The 19,148-nt window shown below is 38.8% G+C and overlaps 2 protein-coding genes across 5 annotated transcripts in view; one reads left to right on the forward strand and one right to left on the reverse strand.

The window, feature by feature from the left end:
* Nucleotides 1–19,148, reverse strand: part of LOC309693852 (uncharacterized protein) — a 548,750-nt gene that overhangs the window by 149,146 nt on the left and 380,456 nt on the right. The window lies entirely within an intron of this gene.
* gpc5c (glypican 5c) overlaps nucleotides 1–19,148 on the forward strand; it is a 109,874-nt gene that overhangs the window by 70,496 nt on the left and 20,230 nt on the right. For all 3 annotated transcript variants that reach the window (XM_082513443.1, XM_082513442.1, XM_082513441.1), the window contains 2 exons: nucleotides 4,890–5,010; nucleotides 15,225–15,366. In XM_082513443.1, coding sequence (XP_082369569.1) covers nucleotides 4,890–5,010; nucleotides 15,225–15,366 — 263 coding nt within the window. The remainder of the gene's footprint in view (nucleotides 1–4,889; nucleotides 5,011–15,224; nucleotides 15,367–19,148) is intronic.

A 19,148-nucleotide genomic window follows, 5' to 3' on the forward strand; every position in this document is an offset into this window, starting at 1 on the left:
TGGTCAGGTACCAGGATTGAACTAAACATGAGGGGGAAAAGAAGCGAGTCTCCAAAGAAAAACTTTTAAATACCTTGGACATTAACTATTTTTTCAATCTGTGATTTAGGAAATTTAAATATATATGGCAATAGTTTTATTTAAACAAAAAAAATTATTAAGATTGGATTGTTGACATTTTTTGAATGTTAAGTAGCAAAAATTGCATGATTGTCTTAAAAAAATAACAAACATAAATCATCAAACAGGAGAACTTTAAAAAAAGCAGCTGATATAACCCACTGTGTACTAATCACAGGACTTCCCCATGAGTAACTCAACACATGTTCAATTCCCACAACAGCTGGGGGTGGGGAAAAGCTTTATTAATCATGCAGAACCGACAATTTGCTGGTTATCTTGATAGCAGTACCATCATCCCAAGTGCAGTACCCTCTTCAGCTGAAATGGTGCCACCCACAGCCACAAAAATACACACTCTCAGTCATAGTAAACAGCCTCCTCTCCTCTCAGTTATTAATCACTGACATTATTCCCCTCCTCGCCTTGCTCTAATTCAGTCTGATGTTTGTTTCACAGAAATGATTATAGCTAGGGAAATTAACATGCACTAATGTGAGCACTAAAGGGCTTAGTTATATGTCCAGTCTATTTAGTATAGACCAATTAATGAAATAATCACAAACTAGTCACTAATGCTCTGTATTTTTTTAACATTATGTTTTGTAGAAGTAAGTTCACGGTGGATTGTTCTGGAAGGAATTCAGCGTGAAAGCATGGAAATGGAACATTAATAATGCACACAAACAGTATTATTAAGCAGCCCTTTATTTTTTTAATGCAGTCCATGTTTGCTAAAATGTTTCTATCATATTTTTTACCTTAAATGTTTGTTTTTGTAATTTTATCAGTGTGTCTTCTTACTACATGAAGCAATATCAAGCTAAAGTGTGCAACAGACCCACTAATGCTTTGGTGTGATAGCAGATTCTGCACTCTTAGTCTATCATGAATTCTGCACCCCAAACAGAGCCTCAGTAGCAGATTCTGCTCCACTGATGCATTGAGAGGAGAGATAGCCAAGTATCACAAATTCACATTTTATCAAAGAAATGCTCCATTTGCCTTACAAAAATAAAGCTTTGCAGCAGTAATTTTGGTATTTAAGTAGCTAAGCATGAGAATATTTATAGCATTTTTCCACATTACAAAAAAGAACAAAGATAGGACTGAAAAAAGAGACTGCTGCAGTTTGTATTGCACTGTATTGATTGATATTAGTCAAGCCCATTTACCTAGAAATTCTGGTTTAAATCACTCACGTACTTACTGGAGTTAAATATTGACATTACCAAAGAGAAGATGTGTGTCTGTTACCTATAGACTTAATTTTGTGTGCATAAAGCCATTTACTTTTTTTTCTTGTCTCCAAAAAACACTTCATTCTAGGTGATCTAAGTGATTGTGTACTGGGTTCCACATTGTTGCTAAATCTGCAATAATGCTTACTGTGACTTTATGTCACTAAAACAGGTCAGAATGCTAAGCACTGAATTTGTTGAGATTTCTACACCAGTTTAAACATACATTCTGTTAATCAGTGCACTGTGCTGCACACTGTTATAATTAGTGAGACATATTGTAGTGAAACTTTACCTCAAAGTAAGCCATGAACTGTGAGAGTCTCTTTTCAGTTTGAAGATTTGTTTCAGTTACAGATTACTAGACCAGACAGATTACTTTGATGTAGTAGTCATAATTCTTGAGTGAGTGTCTACTCCAGTAAAAACTAATGTTGATTTCAGTACCAGTAATGTGTGCTAAGATTGTTCTCCAGTAGGAGACGTATTGTTTAGTCTTTACATCCACACTGAGACTGTTTTAGCTTGCACAGTGTTTGTCTTTTCACAATTGAATAATAGGATCCTGGTGATACAAGGCATGCATCTAATAAACTTCAGGAGAATGTCACAAAGCGTCCTGCTGATGAACATGTACATAAATTAAATAAGATGATTCTAATGAATCAAGAAAAGATCTAGATTATCCATTCATTTGAATGTCTTCATTCCTAATGTCAATCCCAGAGGAGTCCTTGGCAAAAGAAGTAATAAAGCTCCCATCGTTTAAGAAATGATCTACAATCATTTATTTGCCTGGCAAATACAGATGTGTAATCTCTTTTACCAGTGATGCTTTATGTTTATACAGTAGTCTTTTGGGGTCATAAATCATTGAAAACTCTGAAAGATAGGATCTGTAGTTTTTAGTTGTTTTATGTTTCTTTTCATGTGACGAGCAAGAGCAGCCACAAGTGCTCTCAAAAATAAATAAATTAAAACAAAAAGAAGAGTAATTAAGTCCTTTGTGAATGTGTGAATGTTACAAGCTTAGGCAGTTGGGTTTAACAGATAAAATAGAATCAGATTCACCATGGGTCACTTTGCTATCAATCCCTCGCAGTAGCAAAAGGCAATTCAAATTCCAGATCAAATACGCATCCTTGTAATTCAATTAATGCAATATACATGAAAATATCCTTTACCTTGGGTATTCTCAAGATGACACCCCCCCCCCCCCCCCCCCCCCCCATACACCTTAAAAATGAATAATGATTTTTCATGCTTCGCCCCAAAGACCACGAGCATTCCTTCAGGCTTTGAAAAGAGCAAAACATTTCATTTTGGGGTCAGCATCAGGGAGTACAGGTCACTGCTAGTCTGTGCTTCAGGCAGAGGGAAAGGACGCGAACAGACAAAGCTGCCTTCAAGAGTGCGCATCAATTGTGCATTCACGGGGGAGTGAGTCACTTCCATAGAAAAAGGGCTCTGAGTCAGAAGCCATAAATGTGTAGAAAGAGTTTTCAAATGCTTGGTGAGGTTCTGCATTTGAGGCCACCAGAAGGGCAGAAGAGCTAATTCTAAAAAAGAAGGAGTCATCATTTGGGTGCTGTAGCATTTGTGCTGTACTGTGTGCTCAGTGTTTAATCCCCTGAGTTATAGCGCTCGAGTGAAATTTATTCCAAAACAGTTCACTGTTGCCATTCAGAGCAAACTTATAACATCTGAATTCTGCCTTGAAATTTGCTGCATTAATTGTATGTCTATCGCGTAATCAGTTCTGGGATATCCTGCTGTGTCAGTGGTTACATCCCCTATGTAGTATCAAACAAGCCCTGCAATGAAATGTTCCAGGCCAAACGCACTGCCAGACTCACCATGACACTTCCCTTTTATTAGCATCCAATTTGATGAGCTCATTTCCGCACCAACACTCTTATCACAAGCCAAGCCTGGAGACAGTCAGACCCCTAAGACACAGCCCCCCACTTTAAACCACTGCTTAGAGGGCTGTTTGATTCTTCAATTAATCTCTTGTGTCAGAGGGGAGAAGCTGTAAGTCCAAAAGCTATTGATAGCGTCCATGTTCGGAAGACTGAGAGTTGGCAGCAAATAAGAATTTTCAGTTGTTGTCCAAGCAGTTTGTTTTGTGTGTGTGTGTGTGTGTGTGTGTGGCACACAGAAAATCTGGTTGGTAAATATCCTAAAGTAAAATAAGCACTTGAAGGAAGAAAATGAAGCATAAAATCAAATACACAAACAACGAGATGTAAAGTTAATCTGCAATGTCAGAGGATTACACAGGATTTTTTTTTTTTTGCATCATTTTGCTGTTTCAGCAAGATGAAGGAGCACCGACCTTATCAAGACACTGCTTATATCACAGGCCAGAGATTTTTTAAGGGTCAGCACTTTTATGATTGCCTCGACTCATATTCACAAGTACAAGTATATGCAAGCACGACGACAAAAGCACTCACATACCCATAAAGACATCCTTACAAACACGCTCGCTTAAACCATCCATAATCACTTTATCAGCCTCGCGCTGCCTGCTGAAGCATCAATTGATTTGTTGCCAGTACATGTCACTCCTCTCCAGTGCCGTTAAATCTCCCAAGTATGGAAGATTAGCATCAATATATAATTCTAAAATTAATTTGGAGGAAAATGAGGGATAAGTGCATCGCATCATTGAAAGTCAATTTGTATATCTCACCCTCACCCGTGAGGTCAACTGCTTACGGTATTGGCCACAATAATACTAGACTAAAATAAGATTAATGACACAAAGAGCGAGCCAGTGCTGGTGGAGGTTACAGGAAATGGGCACACACTGATGTTGTTTTTTGTTGTTTTTGAACGCCTGTGCGAGACACTGCAGTGCTCAGTATCAGCTCCAACTGTTCAGCATTTAAACCATCAAAACTGTAAAACGTTAAATCACCGATTCTTTACGGACAAATTTCCAATCTATTATTAGACATCAAAAACGCTTCCTATTTAATTCAGGTTGGCCGCTAGAAAAGTTTAGCCTCTCTGACATCAGCTCAACAACAGCTCTGAAGAAATTAACAGCTATAGTTCCTGCCAAGCTTCAGGGCCACAGAGCATGCCAGAGTTTAAAAGGCCCAGCATGCATTTGTCTCAATCACAATTTTTACAAGGCAGAGCTCAGCTATCATTAAAATATTTCCTCACACAAGACCATGAAAAGCATCATTAAATGATCTGGATTAGATTTCAGTGTTGATGCAGGAGAGGATGCATAATGGAGCTTTTTAACAATATGTTGTTGACAAATGAGGCAAATTATAAAGACGCTGGAGTCTAACCAGGAGCCTGGCATAGTGTGTGTTTCTGATTGGTTGTAGCGTCCGAGGTATATTTCCATAGTGATAAATCACAGAGTCATATTAAATTGTGCAACTCACAGCAATAACACATTAGCAATATTCTGATATTAACAAATACATTCAGCATTGCATGTTAACAGCATAAAGATGATGTTGGCGACTAAATTGATTCCGGCTTTCTTTTTTGTCACAGTTATACAGGCAGAGTTGTAGGAAATGGTCTGTATGCCCAGAGGAATAACCCAGAGGTCAAAGTTCGCAATGTGGAGTGCACAGTCGCTGAAGCTAAGGAGAGGCTGGAGAACTTCAACACGGTAGGATGGATTTTTCAGTTATCATATGCATAGTTTAATTCTTTTATTAGACCAGCTATCATAAAAACAAGAAAATATTAATAGAAATCTGTCAAAAATGTGTTTACAACTATAAAATGTGTGCTTATTCATTAGTAGAATAACAAACTGAATTCATGTTTTAACACTAAAATGTGAGCCAGCACACTGGACATATTAATAACATTCAACCACTAAACCCATTTTGGTCTGTTCAGTAATGCAAGTAAATAGCTGTAATTCAGAATCTAATAATTTTTTTCTCTTCTTTTTGTCAATTTTTCAGCTTTCTTGTCAAATAGTTGTTTGAAAATTTATGAATAACAACAATATTTATATTTTAGCATTAAAACTCTGATTTTGAGTAAAGAGCTTAACTGTGATGGATGCACATGGTCTAATTGTTGTGTTTTGTAATTAATAACAAGAGGAATTAAGAAGATAATAATAATGCTAATAATACAGACTTGATGATTGTTGGTTGTGGACAAATGCAACTCAAAGTCTTATAAGGACTCAAATGCTATGACACATTGTCAAAAGAACTACTGAAATGTCCTTGCCATTTTCTTTTGATCCAAAGACTTGTTTTGAGCTCAGAGGCAGATATCAAAGATAAATGAAAAGGATAGTGTGTGAAAGGGAGACAGTGACAAAAAAGGGAATTACTGTGGAAAGAAAAAAAAAAGAAAGATGAGAGGCAGGAGCAAAAGGTCATGAATGAGTGACAGATAGCATAGATGACACAGGCAGCTTCAAAGTGACACTGTTTGTCATGTAGATGGGGTTTAGGGCTGAAAAGAACCAAGAAGAAAAGGGCCATTTCAGACAGTCCCTAGAGGCCATTTGAGGAGACAAACGGGCCAGGATTTGGTTCCCCTCTGCCCGCCTGCCCTTTTGTTGCCCTGAAAAAATTATGGCCACAGATAGAAAGTGCAGCGATGACTAGAGCTCTATCTCTATATCTCACTTTGCTTTTTCCGTTTGACCACTTTTATACCTGTGTGGTTTCCCATGCTTCCATCTTATGGATTTCCCTTTTTCTCTGTATTAACTGTATTTTTGTTTTAGTCTTATTTGAGTCGATAGTGTCACTCGTTACTCTTTCATCTGTACAGCAGCCACACTATATATCACTCAACCTGTTAACTGGCAGTTCAAGATCATTCCTGTTAGACCACAACATCCCATTGTGCTGGTGGCTGTCAAGTGCCTCGTTGTCATGGAAACTATGCAGAGTTGAGCGGGTGTCCTGTTGACATTTACAGACTTGAAAAGCCTACCTTGCATCTACACTAGGTGCCAGAGCTTGACTGAGCTTTATGTTTGTGCCAGATAAGAGAGAGTATCACAGAGTGTTAGCCTGCATGAAGTGACAGTCAACCAAAGAAAGTCTTGGTCGACTGGAATCGTTACTACTCTCAAACCAATCGATTGGCGGCACTGGGTGGGGGGTGATAAGAGAAGAAACGTTCAGCTTGGTCTCGGTGTAGGTGTGTGCTCCTGCGAGACCGAGGAGCTAGTGAATCTGTGGTTTGGTGTGAATGCTGTTATAAATGAATTATTAGGGCAAACACGGAAATCGACGAGTTCTGATGTATTTGCACTCAAAGCCTTGAGCCTAAACGGGGAAGTTGTTTGAACATAATAACACCGACAAAATGTAAATGTTAATTGAACAGGATACATTCATTTGGGAAAATTAAAAGCTACTAAAACACGCAGGAGGTGACAAGATTGGCTGATCAGTGAGAATTTGGCTGAATAAACAAATATCAACCAAGCTATCAACCAGTCGAACTAGAGATTACAGCACAAGTCATCACATGTGCTCATACCTGTGTGAACAGATTGCTTGCTAAGATGCAGATTTGCAGACATAGGAACACTAAAAAAGAGAAAATAAAACTGTATGTTTTCTGAAATGCTGCATATTAACTTTTAAAGTTCATCTATGCCTGACAGCAAAGATGGTCACTATTTAGACAAATACTGTAGGCCAGATAAAAGTGGTTTTGTTCTGAATGTTCTGAACATTTTTGGAACCAGAAGCTTCAATTCATCAATAACCTTTGAGCATACTTTTGCTGGATGCTGGCAAACAGTTGATAAGTAAAGGCACAAAACATGCAACATGCAATTTACCTGAAATACCTGAAAATTAATTTGCTTTTTAAAATCTATCTGCATTCATAAACAAGGACTGGAAAAGGAAGTTTTTCATTGCTCTGAGATTCAGGTGTGCTATTGGAAAGACGCACACTGCTTTGTATACAGTGGGCTGCTGAGGGGGCCTGGGAGCATGGAGCAAACCTAAAACAAACAACAAAAAAATAGTTTGATAGTATAATGTGTGACTGTGACAGTAACAAAAGGTTAAAAAAAAGTCTGCCTGGTTTACTCTCATGGACTAGATGATTCAAAGCATAGCCTGCACAGTGTTGGTCCTCCGTGCATGCTTGTACCCCCACTTTCATCTTTTCAAAAACTCCTTTGAGTTTCAGATGCTCGCAACACTTTTAAGTCCTCACTTCTTCAAACGACTGTTTAGGAGAAGTGAGAAGTGAGGTTAAGATTTCGATTGTGTGTCGATGTTAGGAGGATAATTAGGCCGTGCGTTTGTCTTCTTTCATCCTTTGAACTACTGTGGATATTTATTTCATTTTAAATGGAAATTAGATGCTGACAAATAACAAATGCACACCGACTGCTTTTAAATCATATCCATATTTTCTTTTTTTTTTTAGCTTAAAAGATATTGCAGGTTTTTCAGAGAAGGTCTAATCTCAGCTTTTTCCAGATTTGAATAACTTCAATTTCCGGGATTAGTGGGCTTAAAGACGTGTATATTTTTACCTACTGAAGAGCAGTTACACTCTGAGCACTGTGGCACTAAGAGGATTGGAAAACTACTCTTGATATATCGCAGACTATGACCCATCATCTAACCATGGCACCCTTCTGTTTAAGCACTCAGATCCCTTTACAAAATGAGTATGTGTGTGAGTTTCACCCACACAACCCTACACATACAGTACACACGGGGATAGAGCTAGAGGACATGCACACAACATTTCCACGTTAAATCAAGGACATAACATCTAGAAATAAAACTAAAATACACACACACACACGGGACAAGGCTAAATCTTGACCTTCTATAAAATAGTCCATTAAATGAGTAGGCCAACTCCCCTGTCCTCCCCTGTGTACCTCCTCTAACTCTCCTCTTTCTCCTTTTCTTTCTTTTTGCCTGTAAAGGTTGCTAATCCGGACAATAAATGCTTCAAAGTAGATTTCTGATTCTTAGCCATCAGTCCAGCTGTTTTTGGGTGGGGATCATTTCACAACGGTCTATCTGTTTCCATGTGATTATTAAGTCCAGATCATTTGTCAGTTTGTCACTTTGCACTTTTGTAAATGAAAAGTCAGCGGCAACATTCAGGGTAGGAAAAAACCCCCAAAACACTCAGACGCTGATTCTCATGCTTTATTTCTATCTTTATTTCACTCAGACTCACGCCTATAAAGGGGCAATAGCATTAACAATTTTGAAAGCGGTTGCAGGATAGAGAGTTGGAAAGCATAAAGATGCAATATAGTGAGGCTGACATGTGATTGATGGGACTGACTGCAGCTTTGCTGTCTTGTTTGGCCAGTGGCCCAGATAGGTTCCACATCAGAGAAGCCACGCTTGTTTTAGACCCACACTGTGCATATCCTCTTTCTGGGTCCAGTCAGTCCATGGCCCTATCAGCTGCTGCACAGACTCAGAGACTCAGAGTTCTATGTGCCTTTGTTAGATAGACTTAATTGTGCTTGCTTTTTAGAAACGGTTAAAATAAACAGATAAACAGCTGATTCTTTAAAGTATATCGGTTTTATAGATATACAGCTCTCAGCGGACTTTCTGACTTCAGTATACATCTCTTTTATGATTTAGCAATGCCTGCAGCAGTGTGAAAGGGTTTGAGCTCTCAAGAGTTAGTGGAGTCCAGGGATGAAGAAAGAGCTCGGGCTGAGCTGGCAGCCTGTCACAGGGAGGGGACAAATTCTTTCCACTTGAAGAAGATGATGGAGTTGGTCTTCACAGGAGCTCTGCTGCTCTTTACTGCTGCTGTGGCAACGATACAGCAACAAGTCTCACTGCCCAGAGCTCTCCATTCACTTGGCAACCAGACTTCATGAACCCAGACTGTAATTTAAATATAACTTTTTTTTAAATGCCATAATTAGATGCAAAGCTCATAAAAATTCAGTGAACTGTGGATGTTTTTCTTCACTGGGTAATACTGTATTTGCTTGCCTTTTGGGTTATAATTTTAATACAGTGATTCTTGTCCTGTTAAGAAAATATGTGGCTGGTTGTGTTTTTGGGACACGGTTTCAAAAATCCCTTTTCCAAATCCCCCTTTTTAATCTTTTTCAATCTGCTATGGTATGCATTTGTAAAACCATATTAAAGACTGTTTTCTTAAGGTTATCACCAAGATGGATTACAGACTCATGTGGCTTCTCCTTTTTAGTAAATGTTATTGAATCAAGGAGATGCTGGGTTTTTATGTGAAATTATTCACTTTTCCATTTGGGATGATGGGGCATAAAAGTGAAATTGATCATATCGCTGCAAATTGGCACTAAATTCCTGATCTGTTTCAGTTGGGATTCTGAATATCTCATTTCGAGACACACTGATTTAATTTACTTTACATTAGATAAATAAACATATTTTCAAAGGCTTCAGGTAAGAAGAGAAATCTTGAAATAGAAAAAGAAGAGAAATGGATATCTCAGAGAAAAAGTAAGCCACAATCTAATTTAATTTTCCCAGCATATTGGCCTTAGTAAAAGCACAAGTAGTGTAGAAGCTACACTGATTTGACCCAGTAAGTGGGTTGATTATCCTGATAATGTTTGGTATTCATGGTGTGTAAACTGGATTGGTGCCTTGAAGTCAGCTCTTCAAACCTTTTGCTCCTTTATAAGGACATCTGAAGCCGATTTTCATGTCTAAAAAATCTGCTTCCCAGCAGCAAATGAGCACCATTCGCTGTCTTTCGACCCGCACACCTCTCGCAGGAAGCTGTCGGAACATGCACTCAGAAAAATGCTGATGTCACCGAAACTGCCACGCATTTTTAAATAACATTTCCATCACTTAGCTGTTAGAAGTCAAAGTTTGTTCCCGTGCGCATATATTCCACACACGAGCTGTTTCAGTCAGTACCTTACAGGAGCAGGGTGTGACAATCTAATGCAGCGATTAGGTTAATGGGGGTTACATGAGGGCATGTCCAACAGAGTGTCACTAACAGCGACAAACTCAATCAGCTTGTGCTAGCTTGTAGTGGAGGTGTGGCTCGGCAGTTGTTGAAAAATGTTGAAAACATTGCTCAGAGTTCTAAGAAACTTAGGTGGACTTTTTTTTCCACAAACAGCATCTGTTTTCAGATTTCATACTGATTTAATAAAATGTCATGCAAAATTAGTCCATGTGAACACCTCTGGCTCATTATATTCAAGATTTGGTTCACCAAGACAGATCCTTCTATAGCTTTTCTCTGTGTTTCCCCTATAAATTTGCCCAAATTGTATTTTGCAATTGCATCCAAACATGATTTTTTCTCTCTTAACATGTGGGGAATATGAAGGCTGCTGTAGACAGACGGAGTAATTTAAATTATAAAAACGAAGCTATGATAAACTATATTATAATGAAACCACTGCTGCCATCAGAAAATAACAATTGCTCTACATACACATGGATAAGGCTCTTTTATAGTTATGAACAGTCTTGTTGACCATAACAGGTATAATTAATATACACAAGCAGCACAGTACAGCTACTGCAGGTATGGATGGCAGAGCACTGCGGCTGTCCAGAGTTTGTTTTGAACCTGTCACTCTTCTTAGGATGCACCGTTTTCATCTTTTCATTCCTATACTTTTAGAAGAAGCTTCTCCCTCGCTCCGTCTCTCTCCCAGCCGCCTTTTCTTTGTCAGGCAGTGTGAGAAATAGAGATAATTGCATCCAGTTCCTCTTTAATTGGGGACATCCACAGACACACAGACATAACGGATATTTAAACACTCATATTTTGTCTCCCAGCTGATGTTTGTTTTTACTTAAAAGCATTGTTGGCCGTAACAGTATGTGAGAAAATGTAGCCAATTTCATTCAACAAGTTGAGAGTACTTATGTTATGCAGACATTCACCGCTGTCAGTTTTTCCTTCAGTATCCTCCAGAATTTCCTTTGCTTTCCTTTTTTTCTGCCCGCATATGCAGTTTTATCACCACTGCCCTCGATGAGGTGATACTGTTTCAGACAGGGCTGATAAAGAGCAGATGTGGGCACATGGAGGATAGGACTTATGATCCTTGTCCGCAAGGTTGCCAATCATACCCTAAATGTATGCATAGCCATATGAAAATGCTTACTGTAACTGTTGCAGTAGGTTTCATCATATGCCAAGTGGTCACATTTCACATTTTTACATTTCATGATTAGATGTCCCATTTATGTCTACATTACAGCAGAATCTATACAGCTCAGTCTTTCTTCTAGACTCCAAGGTGATTGGTTACTCCTGGCAGTACAGATTTTAGCGTGACTAGGAAGCATTAAAAAATGCAGGAATTCAGCCCTTGATTCTCTCAAACCTGCCGCATCATCCTCTAACTAAAGAATGCTTTTGAAAAGAAAGAGAGAGGTGCATTAGTTGGCACTGTGAGAGGGGAACTAGAAAATATTTCATGATTTGGGATTTTATTCAAAGCCTTTTTGGAATACCTGATTTGCCCTTGGATGCCAGGGTAATTTCAAGGTAAGCCTTAAAGGAAAAGGTTTGTATCTTGTATCTGTGCCCTCGCCGTACCCATCAGCTTACACAACTGCAAGTTGTTCAAGCACCTGTCTGTGCTCCTTTTTTAAAAAGAAAAACAACAAAATGTTTCAGTTTTCTTTCCCAGACTTGAAAATCTTTCATTTGTCTTTGTTGTTTCTCGGAAACTGTTGGCATTCAGTATATATAGATGATGGCATTAACGATAATAACTTCTGATTATCATAAAACATTGTAAAGTTAATTGCGCTCGCAAATTATAGCTTGTCAGTCTTCTATTGAAAGTTTAAATTGAAATGAAATGTAAATACATATACATGTTCTCAATTCTAATAGGTCGTTCTAACCCAACGGTACACAGACATGTCAGAGAGAGTGACGAGTCATGTTAGAACAAAACCATCTGTCTGCATCTCAAAGGCACAGTAAATCTCTGACTTATCCATAATGTAAAGTCTGCTGCTATTGAGATATTGTTCCCACTTGTCTACTCATTGTACCTCATTGGAGACAGATCAGGAGGATGACCCTTTGAGTTGTTGTTGTTATTTCTCATAAACAGATCAACCTTTGTGTTGTTGAACATATTGTTACGGTTTTCTTTGTTGTTTTCTTTTTGTAGCATATTTTATATTTGAAAAAAACTGACACAGCTTAGCAGGCTGCCTGTGAACAAACGCTCCCTTGATGTGTTGATGGCTTCTGCTCTAAAGCGAGAAGGAAAATTAAATAAATACAAGCCATTTTAAGAAAGTGCTTAAGATGCTCATTGAAATCCAGAGCAGAAGCAGTCTTTTTCTATCACATTATACATTCATGTTATTCATATCTGTCTCTAGCTCCACAGACAAATTATAAATTTGCTTCCTCGCTATGTTACAATTGTAAAGGAAGGACTTTAGTTTGACCATTTAGCAATCATGACTTAACAAAAATAACCCAACACCCTGCACTCAGTAGACAGCAACAAACCAACAATTATACTAACCGTGGTTTCCACAGCAACAACACCTTAATTGATTCACTCCCTAATTAACATGCTTTAAGGACAGCTGGGCCAAGCAACACTGTGTCAAACATCCACTCAGTGCCATAGTTATAAGCTTAATATCACGCTGGCATCAAGTGATGGCGAACATTATGCTGCTTAGCAGAGCATTTGGGTGTGAACTGCTGTAATGCACACTGAATTTATTTAGTTGCTTTACATGATAGAAAAATCATAATGGGTTTATCTTATTCAAGAACATTGCTTTCTCTTTTTTCCCAGATTGTCTCAGTTATCAGTCATTAGTCTGTCAGCAAACTGTAATATGAATTAACTCATACTATAAAATATGGAACTCTAACAACTGTCAAATATTGTTCACCCTGTTCCCCTCCTATTGTAATTTATTCACACTTGTGAAAATTAAGACATCCAGTTTTACCAATGACTTTCACTTTTAAATGAAATGTACAAGATCTGGTTTATCAGCCTGTACTTAAGTGGTTATAGCTGTATCATCTCATTTTACTCTCTCAGGCCACAGTGAGAAGATGTACTTTCACATTGGTTGAATGTGGTTGAATGTGAAACATGATGGAAGTAATGAGTATACCGATTATCATGTAAAAGTACCAGCTTGAGTCAAAACCATTCTAAATGTCTTTCTCTAGCATCTGCAATCACTAATGTGATAGAAGAAGAAAAAGGAAAAAAGAATACTAATATGTCTGTTTGAATAACTCTGGTACCCAAACAAGCATTTATTTATTATCTTAAGTTAAATTCAGTTCCGTGTAGCTTCCTTGGTTTGTGCTTCAGTTTCTCTGTTTGTCAGTTTGGGGCTTTGACTATCTTGACATCTAGTTTTTGTTTTAAGTAAACCTCTTATGAAACATCTTATTAATTGAAAATTAAACCTTTCTTTGCCATTAGCAAATAAATTAGTTGCCATGAGCGCGATTAATCTGTTTCCTTGCTTTTTTTTCCTGCTAGTTGAGGTTATTAGATTATCCTTATGCATCTTTTTTGGGACCATGAGACTTTTCTTATTGTGCTATCATCAAGTCAAAATATACATTTTAAGACACATACCTTTAACAGTTGAGATTCCTTTATGTTAGTCTGTAAGGGTCTGTGGGAATTTGCAGAATGTAAATTCCATGATAGTCTGTGCAGACACTTTTTTGGACCTACATGGTGAGCCCACTTAACATTGGTTTTTCTTTGTGTTACTTATATGAACAACAAGCTTTTCAGGAAACTTTTTTTTTCCTGAATCCACACACTTGGAACATGTTGCAGACTGACAGCCACCCTTTGTAGAAGCACATTAAGCTTGTTGAAGATAGCATGTTAACGTTTACTGTAGTTTGAAACATCACGTGGGATGAGTGTGTTATCACTGGACCACTAGCATGTCTGATTCTCTGTCTTGTTTCTCTTAAGCTTTGCACTCTAATTCTTATAAATAAACTTGTCTGGTTTTGTGAAATGTTTCTTTTGGGGCACTGAAGGCTTAGGAGAGAACTTGTTCTTCTGTTGTCAGGTGTATGAGTGAGTCACTGGGGTGGTGTCAATAGCAAAGACATCTGTAATCCCACAACACCTGAAGACATGTCGAGAGGTGAATGAGAGGAATGGGGCCAACTCCATGCCTCTCATTCACCTCTCAACATGTCTTCGCTGGTTGTGCCTTCCCTTTAAGGTCAGTTAGTCCCAGGAATGATCTTGTAAACTTTGTAAAGCAGGTTTAACAGTGTATTCACACATGTGTGCAAATGCATCCATCTATAATTTCACATATTCCAAAGTTCTGATATCTATGCCCTTATTTTGAACTTAATGTGCAAAGTACAGTTTTCTTATTGTGTCATGAGAGTTTGTCAGACATGGTGTTATGGAGCAGAGACCACCCTGATGATGATGGACAGCATGAAGGGCCAACAAAGCCAATTAGGTGGCCACACAGCAGGAGGGAAGGATATGGTCCTGATGGGCCAGGCTGATAAAGTCTTATTTCAGCTGTATATAGACTAATACCTAATATAAATTAGAATAATTCACCAAAAGAATTAACAACTGCCACTGTATAATTGGTTTGTTTTCTGCCAAACCTTTCTACATTTCAGAACCTTTCTGCTCTCAGAAAGTGTCCTGAGATTTATACAGGAGTAATGGGATCTTCCACTATGATCCAACAGTCCAACAGATGACAGATTTTTGAAGGATCTGCAGCTTGCAGTATCAAAAAGAAACTTATGTTAAAGTATATCATATGTTATCTATATTAAAAGTTGCTCACAGTGTTTCACATGCAGGATATTGGAATCTTATGCATTAACCATATTTCTGTGCATATGCAGGACACAGAGGAAATGTTTCCAGAATTGGCAGAAATGGAAGACTGGGAAGAGCTGGGCAGTGGGAAAAGGGAGGAGGGCAGCACCACAGAGTGTGATGATGAAGATGGTTGTCAAGCCTCAGGAGACGGTCAAGACAAACACTGTAAGTCACACCTTTCCATGCAAAAACACTCACTATACAAGCACAATTCCACACGAAGTCTGCGTGTTTATTTAGAATATCAATTGCGTTATATAACTAAGGAAGTGCCTGCCTCTGGAGAGACAGTGTGCTTTCTTTTTTTCAGCTAAGTGACCCTGTTATTGTTTTCTAAGAACTGTCACAAACTCTCTCTTTTATTCATCTCCTACCTGGCAAAGGATATTCACCTCAAATCACATTTTCACACTCTGCTGAGGCTCCAGCAAAGGTGGTGGCATATAAGTACCTTATATACCAGATGCCAAATCAAAAAGATGGCTTGCTTACTTACAGACACACTCTATTGGACATTTTCATTTTAATGAATATTTTATCTCCTGCAGAGATTTTACATTTTTAACACCATATTACCATGGTGTTTTGTTTTTCCCAAGCAATGTAGTGAAAAAAGAGACAACTGCAACCAGTGTTAGTGTCAGCCTTGTTGTACTTTAAAACTGATTTTTTTTTTCAATGCACCTGGTAAATAGACCATTTGGAGATACCATACAGTGAGAGCTAGAAGGAAGTGGACGGGCAATACAAAGAGGGAAAGTAATAAAATCCCAGCTGAGTAAGCTGAGCCTCTTCGGCTCAGACTGCCAGCGTTTCAGCTGCTGATTCAGCAGTCTCTCAATATGTAGCATGTACCATGTTTACTCTGTCCACCACAAACCCAGACAAGCACATGTCGTACATTTGGATGACTGCATGCACATTAAAATATATATTTTAATGACGAGCAATTAAGTACAACACAGACTGAAGTGTATTTACGATTGTGACTATAATTGCAAATTTACATACTGCTTGTCAGTCTTTCTCCGTTTCCTTTCATTACATTTTCACTTACCCCTTAACACTATCACAACATGGCCACACTTTTTTTTAGACACCCAGCAGTTTTTTTGCATGGCCTTTTTCTTCTAGATTGCAGCAGTCAAAGCTTTGTCATTTTAACAGGTTGTTTAAATGACATTTAACTGCTGTTTATTGAAACAAACACAACCCATATTGTTCAGTTCAGCCCTGTAACCTCAAGGTCGACACTGCTAGCAATTTCTTCTCTACCTGTTTTTAAGACAAGACAAAGTAATTCTATTTAACTGAGGTCCTGAAGATTGCACTGAAGGCACAATCCCAAAGTAAGGGAATATTTAATCAGAACAGCGTAATACTGTTTGTACTTAGAAGAAAAGAGGAAAATAAAACAATACGGTACAGTTAAATATCACTGAAAAAGTCCAGTTACACGCAGTTCTGGAAAGATCCTCTCAGCCCAGCTCCTTGTTACAGTGCGGATGAAAAAATCCAGTGTTGGTCAGAGTTCTACCACCAGTATTCCAGATAATCAATGCAAAATGCTGTCTGGGATTTCCTAAACTACCTCCAGTAATTTTTCAAAAAATGACCCATTGTTTACTGTCTTTTAGCTTTATAAGTGTGTTTTCCATCAAATCACACCTTTTGGCAAGGTAATGGGCTATAAAGTAATATTACACATTTGGCCCTTGTATTAGACAAATACAAGAAGACAGAATTAATTAATTAATTGATTGTAAGACAGAATTTTTTGCTTCTCTGAAGTCTAATGCCAAGAGATAGCAAACATTATCAGAGACGCACATCACACCACACAAGGCTGAACTCATTTGTGAGTCTGCTCAACTACAGTGGGGCAAAAAAGTATTTAGTCAGCCACCGATTGTGCAAGTTCCCCCACCTAAAATGATGACAGAGGTCAGTAATTTGCACCAGAGGTACACTTCAACTGTGAGAGACAGAATGTGAAAAAAAAATCCATGAATCCACATGGTAGGATTTGTAAAGAATTTATTCGTAAATCAGGGTGGAAAATAAGTATTTGGTCAATAACAAAAATACAACTCAATACTTTGTAACATAACCTTTGTTGGCAATAACAGAGGTCAAACGTTTACTATAGGTCTTTACCAGGTTTGCACACACAGTAGCTGGTATTTTGGCCCATTCCTCCATGCAGATCTTCTCGAGAGCAGTGATGTTTTGGGGCTGTCGCCGAGCAACACGGACTTTCAACTCCCGCCACAGATTTTCTATGGGGTTGAGGTCTGGAGACTGGCTAGGCCACTCCAGGACTTTCAAATGCTTCTTACGGAGCCACTCCTTTGTTGCCCGGGCGGTGTGTTTTGGATCATTGTCATGTTGGAAGACCCAGCCTCGTTTCATCTTCAAAGTTCTCACTGATGGAAGGAGGTTTTGGCTCAAAATCTCACGATACATGGCCCCATTCATTCTGTCCTTAACACGGATCAGTCGTCCTGTCCCCTTGGCAGAAAAACAGCCCCATAGCATGATGTTTCCACCCCCATGCTTCACAGTAGGTATGGTGTTCTTGGGATGCAACTCAGTATTCTTCTTCCTCCAAACACGACGAGTTGAGTTTATACCAAAAAGTTCTACTTTGGTTTCAGCTGACCACATGACATTCTCCCAATCCTCTGCTGTATCATCCATGTGCTCTCTGGCAAACTTCAGACGGGCCTGGACATGCACTGGCTTCAGCAGAGGAACACGTCTGGCACTGCGGGATTTGATTCCCTGCCGTTGTAGTGTGTTACTGATGGTGAGCTTTGTTACTTTGGTCCCAGCTCTCTGCAGGTCATTCACCAGGTCCCCCCGTGTGGTTCTGGGATCTTTGCTCACCGTTCTCATGATCATTTTGACCCCACGGGATGAGATCTTGCGTGGAGCCCCAGATCGAGGGAGATTATCAGTGGTCTTGTATGTCTTCCATTTTCTGATGATTGCTCCCACAGTTGATTTTTTCACACCAAGCTGCTTGCCTATTGTAGATTCACTCTTCCCAGTCTGGTGCAGGTCTACAATACTTTTCCTGGTGTCTTTCGAAAGCTCTTTGGTCTTGGCCATGGCGGAGTTTGGAGTCTGACTGTTTGAGGCTGTGGACAGGTGTCTTTTATACAGATGATGAGTTCAAACAGGTGCCATTCATACAGGTAACGAGTGGGGGACAGAAAAGCTTCTTACAGAAGACGTTACAGGTCTGTGAGAGCCAGAGATTTTCCTTGTTTGAGGTGACCAAATACTTATTTTCCACCCTGATTTACGAATAAATTCTTTACAAATCCTACCATGTGGATTCATGGATTTTTTTTTCACATTCTGTCTCTCACAGTTGAAGTGTACCTCTGGTGCAAATTACTGACCTCTGTCATCATTTTAAGTGGGGGAACTTGCACAATCGGTGGCTGACTAAATACTTTTTTGCTCCACTGTATTTGGCTGAAGCTGTCTGGTGTATATCAACTATGCTAACGGGCATTCTTTCACATTCTTCGCTTTCAAATTCTCCTAAGAGTTCAGTTTTCTTTAACTGTTACGAAGTTACTTCTTCTTCTTCACTTCTTACTGTGATCTTTGTGAATTAACAAAGTGGGACTGGTAGATACTGCCTTTATGGCGTTTCATATATTGACTAAACATTCATCCGAACATCAACTTTGGCAACCATTAAAGTAATTTCCCAGCTGGGTCAAGATAAAGGACATTGTAGGCATAGATTATTTTATTTCCATCTGTTTTTGCAGTTGTTTGCCACTGTATAACAGTGCCAGAGCTCCCAAGGTCCATGTTAAAAGGGGGCATGACCGCCTACTGTTCTGCTAAGAGAGACTTCATTACGAAGCAAATGAACAGCGCTAATCTGTGGAGAACAGATTCTCAGTCTGTGCCATCGCACAGAT

Source organism: Aulonocara stuartgranti (assembly GCF_965226115.1).
Source record: "Aulonocara stuartgranti genome assembly, chromosome: 18".
NCBI classification, from domain to species: Eukaryota; Metazoa; Chordata; class Actinopteri; order Cichliformes; family Cichlidae; genus Aulonocara; species Aulonocara stuartgranti.